Below are 7,060 nucleotides of genomic sequence, written 5' to 3'. Positions count from 1 at the left end.
CTATTGTTATATGCACATGCACAAAATGCCATCACTGTAAAAATGCACAACTTAAGGCATAAATAGAAATAGAAATGACAAAGAATCAAGAGAGGCCATAAAGATTTATATAAAAATAAATATGCAAAACGAAAGTGGAATAGACGCTGGGAGGAAGGGGTGTGTGCGCATGGGGAACAGCTGAAAAGTTAGTTAAAAATATTCAAGTGTACAAAAGGATAGAGCTTTTGTTTATACAGGACGAAACGATTTAAATACAAAATTCAAATGTCCTTTTTGAAAACTTGAAAAGTCGGTTTTGTTTTGTTTAAACTACGAGTCGCTTCGATTTTACGTCATCAAAACAGACATGGTCGCGTTGTGATTAGGTCACAATACTGTCTTGCAGCGCACAGCGTCGCCATTTTAGCAACTCTTTGTGCGCCACTGACGGCCGGGAGTTTGCGCCTTCACGGAGGTATTTGTGCTTGTGTTTCGTTGTTGTAGCAAAATAAAATGCAAGGAAACCGAGGCCCCCAGCAGAACCATGGCCCCAACCGTTCAGCGGAGCAGAAGAAGCCCGGGGGGACAAACACGAACGGGCAGCAGCCCGACTCCAGCGAGCAGAACAACTCCAATGAGGCCTTAACCCTGGACCTGCAAAGCTTCAGGAAGCCCGGGGAGAAGACGTTTACGCAGCGGAGCCGGCTGTTCGTGGGGAACCTGCCCACCGGAGTGGCCGAGGAGGATCTGGAGAGGCTGTTCGCCAAATACGGGAAGGCCAGTGAGATTTTCATCAACAAGGACCGGGGCTTCGGCTTCATTCGCCTGGAGACTCGGATCATCGCAGAGATCGCCAGAGCAGAGCTGGATGACACCCCGTTCCGTGGCAGGCCCATCCGAGTCCGGTTCGCCACGCACGGCGCTGCATTGACTGTGAAAAACCTGCCAGAGTTTGTGTCCAACGAGTTGCTGGAGGAGGCCTTCGCTGTCTTTGGCCAGATCGAAAGAGCTGTGGTGGTGGTGGACGACCGAGGGCGGCCCACGGGGAAGGGCATCGTGGAGTACACCTCCAAACCAGCCGCCAGGAAGGCTCTGGACAAGTGCAACGATGGGTCCTACCTGCTCACAGCCTTCCCTCGGCCCGTTACCGTGGAGCCCATGGATCAACTCGACGACGATGAAGGACTACCAGAGAAGCTGGTTAACAAAAACCAACAGTACCACAAAGAACGCGAACAGCCGCCCCGGTTTGCGCAGCCCGGCACCTTCGAGTACGAGTACGCGATGCGCTGGAAGGCTCTGATGGAGATGGAGAAGCAGCAGTACGAGATGGTGGATCGCAACATGAAGGAGGCTCAGGAGAAGCTGGAGGCGGAGATGGAGGCGGCCCGGCACGAGCATCAAGTGATGCTGATGAGGCAGGACCTGTTGAGGAGGCAGGAGGAGCTGCGCAGGATGGAGGAGCTCCACAACCAGGAGGTGCAGAAGAGGAAGCAGGCCGAGCTTCGGCAGGAAGAGGAGCGCCGCCGGAGGGAGGAGGAGATGAGGCTGCGCAACGAAGAGATGATGAAGAGGCAGCAAGAGGGCTTCAGGGCGAACTTCTCTGAGAACAGAGAGCAGGATCTGCGGATGCACATGGGCAGTCACGGGATGCCCATGAACAGGAACAATCTGGCCGCCGCCGCCGGGGCCGCCGCCGCCCCAGGCATGGCTTCGGAGAACGCTGCCATCATGTCGGGGCCCGGAAACAACAGTATTCCCGGTGGAGGCCAGGGGGTCTTCCCCAGAGGGGTCCCCGGGCCTGGAGACTACGGGTCTGGGCCCAACAAGCAGCGCAGATTTTGAATCCTCCTTTCCTCCGCAACCTTTTTCATACTGTAAAGTTCCAGTAGTGAGTTTTTGAACTTGGACGTGTACTGCGTGCGGGTTGGTTTGTTTGTCTGGTTTTTTTTTTTACTTTGCAAGTTTGATTTTTATTTTATTTTATTTTATTTTTGTACTAAAGTGTCATCGGTGAGCCGAGGTGTGTTCTTCACTAGGGGGAGACGACGTCCCCCGTCCCTGTAATATTTTGACTTTGTGGAATAAATGCACGGTTACCTGAAGGGTTTGTCTCAGTGGAACGTTCCACACAGCCGGGCCTCCATTAGCAGATCCAGAACAGTAAAGTGGACCAAGCGGCACACAACGATGATTAATGGGATTAGCGGATAAATCGGTGATCAGGTCACGTCCACAGTACATCCAGAAGCTGCTAATTAGCCCGTGTCTCTTCTTTTTACTGTACTGCCATGATCAGAAATTAAAAGTAGATCCTTAGAACTACGTCAGCTTTTGTCAAGTATTCATTTCACGAGGGACCTGAACCGGACATTTGGACCATAAACATGTCTGTTCTCTTGCTTTCAGAATCGTAAAGTTCTCGTCCTGGTCCGGGAGAGTCCGACGCGATACTGAGGCTGGTGGCGGAGATTTCTGCTGCTAAGAATGAATGTTTCTCTTCCTGGACTTGAGCTTTTGGCAGGATTTTTACTCTTTGTGTTGGTTTCCTTTTGTGAATGAGTTTTAGAAAAGAACTTTTTGTCCCGTTGTTTCTGCAGATCCACACTAGACTTGTAGTAAAAAAAGAATGCGTGCAACCTTTGAGCTTCACTTTGAAAGGAAACGTGCAGCACGTTGTGAGGACGACCCAAACGAGGGGGGAACCGCGTGCACGAGCTTCCAGCCGGCTTGGTCCACACTTTAGTTAGGGGCCTCTTGTAGGGCCACTTCAGGCACAACCGTCCCGCTGAGATGAAAGGGGTTTGTGTGGTCGACAGGAAGTCCATATTTGGGTTCTAAGTATTGTCTTTAACAGGAAAACAATGGGGAACAATGGAGCCGGAAAGACAAGATTATTCTTTTGAATCAATTCTGCATCTGACAGATGGAGCAGAGGAGAGAAGGCAGGAGCCCTGGGTGTGTCTGGAGCGTCTTGGTACCATCGGGCCCGGCCCCTGATAAAGGAGGGCCCCGGACTGTGATCGCAGGGCTTTGAGGATCAGCCTATCTGCACCACATGCTTTTATTATCTCCTCTCAGTTATCAGCTGATACAGCCGAGAGCATTCAGAGGAAACTAGCCTTCACCTGAGTCCAATAAGCCAAGGTAATCAGCTCGTTCCACCGTCGCAAGGACAGACCAAACCTCCCGGAGCGACGGGCGATAACAGCTCGTAAAAGAGGACGTGTTGATCTTCTGGAGAGATTACAGGCCACAAACAACAAGAGCGGGAGGTTCCTCGCCATTTCCACACAGTGAGAAGCAGGAATAAACAAGTTATGGGAGTCAGTCGTTGGACGCACACTCAGGCTCACACACACACAGTCACGCTCACACACACACACACTCAGGCTCACACACACAGTCACGCTCACACACACACCTAGGACCAACCTAATCTCTCTGTTTTGAAGATGGGAGGAAGTGAGAGGGAAGCTTTCATCAGTGAGAACATGTGGGCTCATCAAAGCAGCAGGCTGAGGTCACATTAAAGACCTCGGTGTTTCTGTGCAGCTCATTCCGATGAACAAAGGCTTTGATGTTCATCCCAGGAAAATAAAATTCCAACTCGTTTTTCAGGCACTGGCGCGACAGAATGGACAGTAACCTCATTCAGTTTATGTGTAGTTTCTATAGTTTTATTCCACCTTCATGTAATTGATTCCTTCCTCTTTGCTCAAGGGTACCTCGGTGCTCTGAGGGTGGTCACAGAGTGTGTGTGTGTGTGTGTGGGGGGGGGATCAGGTATATATTATGTGTCAGTGTTATGTGTTAAAATAGCATCAGTGAGTCTTGAAATAGCATCCATCCATCCATCATCCCTCCACCATCCCTCCATTATAGACATTTATCTTAACTGCTCCATCCCCTCCGGGGTCACAACAGGTGGAGGCAGGTCCCCCCTCCCTCTGGATGAGTCCCCAGTTCATGGTCTTGAATGAGCCATTGTGGGTTCGGTGCCTTGCTCACGGGTACCTGGGCGGTGCTCTGAAGGTGCTCTGTTCTGAACACCTTCCATGTTTGTCTGTCCTGGGACTTGAACCAAGAACCCTCAGCTTCTCAGCCCAGCTCCCATCAGACGGAGCTGCCCCCCCCCCATACAGACTGTATATTTATTATCCATACAGTATTTAAACAAGGTGCCGGTGGTCAGTTACAGTCTGTGAGAATTTGCCTTTGGTATCAATTATCTTTTATTGTTTTTCTACTCAGTCATTTTATGCCCCTCATAAAGTGCCGGAACATTCTGCTCCTGAGCAAATAAATAGAGCTCATTGATGGATTCTGAAGGCCCGGCGTGTTCCACCTTTAATCGTCAGAGCTGAAACAGGTGGACATACAATAATAAGAATATTAGTTATTATAGGGCAGCTTCACAGAGTGGAGCTGAGCTCTTGGTCTGAATCCTGGAATGGTTCCCCCTGTGGGCACCTGAAGGTTCCCGGGCCTGACAACAGGATCAGGGTAGATGTAAATCCAATCATGGGAAACGTCTTTGTCCCAAAAATGAATGAGGTTCACAGCAGGTCTTTAATACCTGTGATCCGATTCTTGGATATTTAATGCTTAAATGTAAATAAGAACTAAAGTTGGAACCAATGGGAGGATGTGATTGATTTTACTGTCCCAAAGAGCAGGAAAGGAAAGGTCCCGTTCTGATGTGGCTCGGGCCTAAGAGAGGGTTTTGTGTACACGTTAGAACCTTGTGTGTTGGCGTTATCAGCAGGACGATCAGCGTATCTGTCCCTCTTGTCTTCCCTCTCTTCTATCTTCTAGGCAGATGCCCCTTAGCCCTGATAACAGCGAGCCTTTATCACCACGGTGACCTTGACAGATGTAATAGCAGCATTAATTACAAAGTGAAGCTTTTGACTGAGGGATGAGCCCACTTTGGCTCTTTAATCCACCATCCCTGGACCCTCTGGGTGACTCGGTGACTCGGCTCTGTGTCCACCTTCCCCTTCTGCCCCCTCCTTTACAGGCTGATTCAGAGCTCCGGAGAAGACCCAAATCCTGGGTGCGGCTGTTGTTTTTGAGCCGCTCTGCTGTTTCCTTGCTTCTCCACAGCAACGGTATCGAGGCCTCTTTCACGTTAATGATCAGACAGAAGCACTGATCACGCACAGCTGCAATTCGCCCACTGTCCCATCGGACCAGATAAAAGGTGTGACGTCACCGCAGCAGTGACACCAACCGCTCCCTGATGTCCTGACAGACAGGCAGACAGACAGACAGCCAGCCGGGTGGAAAGGTGCAGAACGTAGACTCAGGGACCGTCTTTCACTCTTTACTTTGTCTAATGTCTCTTCCAGTTGGACATTAGTGGTCAACACACTTGAATTCCTGGCTGGTTTACATGTTGACTGACTCAGGGATCATGATCTGCTTCACCCTCCTCCTGTTTCTGGCTCGTGCGGTAAGTTAAAGCTGTTATTTTCCAAATATGGCGGCTAATATTCCCGTCCAGGCGGATGGGAGACACCTCGTTGCTCATAAAACAAACACGAAACAGCCCTGAAGCGACGAGTCGCTCTCGGTTTCAAAGGGCAACAGGTGTGTTTTCACCAGAGAGCTGATCTGGAGGAGCCTGACTGGGGCTCCAGAGGACGGGGCCCCTCTGGGCTCGACCTGCTCCGGAGCCCAGAGACGGTCGGGCCCCTCTGGGCTCGACCTGCTCCGGAGCCCAGAGACCGTCGGGCCCCTCTGGGCTCGACCTGCTCCGGAGCCCAGAGACCGTCGGGCCCCTCTGGGCTCGACCTGCTCCAGAGCCCAGAGACCGTCGGGCCCCTCTGGGCTCAACGGTCTCTGGGCTCGACCTGCTCCGGAGCCCAGAGTCGGTTGGGCCCCTCTGGGCTCGACCTGCTCCGGAGCCCAGAGACCGTCGGGCCCCTCTGGGCTCGACCTGCTCCGGAGCCCAGAGACGGTCGGGCCCCTCTGGGCTCGACCTGCTCCGGAGCCCAGAGTCGGTCGGGCCCCTCTGGGCTCGACCTGCTCCGGAGCCCAGAGACCGTCGGGCCCCTCTGGGCTCGACCTGCTCCGGAGCCCAGAGACCGTCGGGCCCCGTCTGACATGGTTCAGTAACCAGTGAAATTTGTTCTGAGGTTAATTTTTGTTATTGTGTGAAGCATAACTCTGATTATCATTTTAAAAAGATTCAAAGATTTTAAAAAGAAACCTTTCGTGTACATACATTTACTTTTTATTACCTAGCAAAAGTTGGAAAAACTGAAAATTTTATTGACTTTATTTAATAAATTATAGCGTATTTCCATCAAAACGTCTATATGGAGAGAAAAGAGCAGAGCAATAGAATTCATTTTTAAACTTCCAAAGGGTCGGGTTAATCTGTGGTTTAATAGAAATATTAATAAGTAAATTATTAAAGGTGCTTAAAAACACCAAAAACATATTTAACCACTCCCCTGTTAAAGGGGAGTTTTTCCTGCCACTGTTGCTTGTCTGGGGTCAGGCCCTGGGATCCTGGAAAGCGCCTTGAAACAATTTTGATTGTATAAGACGCTATATAAATAAATAAAGAGAAGAAGATTAAAGAAAGGAAGTTGCGTTTTTGTTACTCTAGTAATATAATAGTAATACACTATGAAGGTAAAATGAATGTCCAAACAATAAATATTTAAAAATAATAAGCTCATTTAAAAAACCTAAATCCGGTTTCACATCACGGGCACAGGTGGATACTTTAGAATACCAGTTTTTATATTGTATATTAACGACTCTGACGTAACGTAACGTATCGGAGCTACTGGCAGCATGTTATATGCCCACGACACAACGTTATTTTATTTAAGCTCAAATACAAAAGTTATAAAGTAGAAAATAAAGAGTTGGAAACAGTGACAAAGTGGTTTGATATTAAATGTTGCTTTCATATTCATATTGAGGAATGATGATTGATGAAAATCTAACAGAAATATAAATTCTACACAAGAAAAACTTTAAAAGTGAAGCTGTATTACACAAATTAAGCTTAAATGAATTAATGGTAACATTGTACAACTAAATTATTGTTCCAGAC

The 7,060-nt window shown here is 49.1% G+C and overlaps 2 protein-coding genes across 3 annotated transcripts in view; both read left to right on the top strand.

Annotated features, from left to right (window-relative positions):
- The first annotated feature begins 344 nt into the window (after window positions 1–344).
- On the top strand, window positions 345–2,307 carry nono (non-POU domain containing, octamer-binding). The gene has a single exon (XM_057032348.1). It carries the CDS (start codon window positions 496–498, stop codon window positions 1,825–1,827), a length of 1,332 nt encoding a protein of 443 aa, XP_056888328.1. The 5' UTR covers window positions 345–495; the 3' UTR covers window positions 1,828–2,307.
- Window positions 2,308–4,761: 2,454 nt separating this feature from the next.
- npc1l1 (NPC1-like 1) overlaps window positions 4,762–7,060 on the top strand; it is a 13,595-nt gene continuing 11,296 nt past the window's right edge. The window contains exon 1 of one of the 2 annotated variants that reach the window (XM_057032337.1): window positions 4,762–5,440. In XM_057032337.1, coding sequence (XP_056888317.1) covers window positions 5,381–5,440 — 60 coding nt within the window. In that variant the 5' untranslated portion in view covers window positions 4,762–5,380. The remainder of the gene's footprint in view (window positions 5,441–7,060) is intronic. The other variant, XM_057032336.1, reaches the window with a different exon arrangement.

Source organism: Takifugu flavidus, chromosome 5, assembly GCF_003711565.1.
Source record: "Takifugu flavidus isolate HTHZ2018 chromosome 5, ASM371156v2, whole genome shotgun sequence".
NCBI classification, from domain to species: Eukaryota; Metazoa; Chordata; class Actinopteri; order Tetraodontiformes; family Tetraodontidae; genus Takifugu; species Takifugu flavidus.
This window is presented reverse-complemented; position numbering and strand designations above follow the sequence as displayed.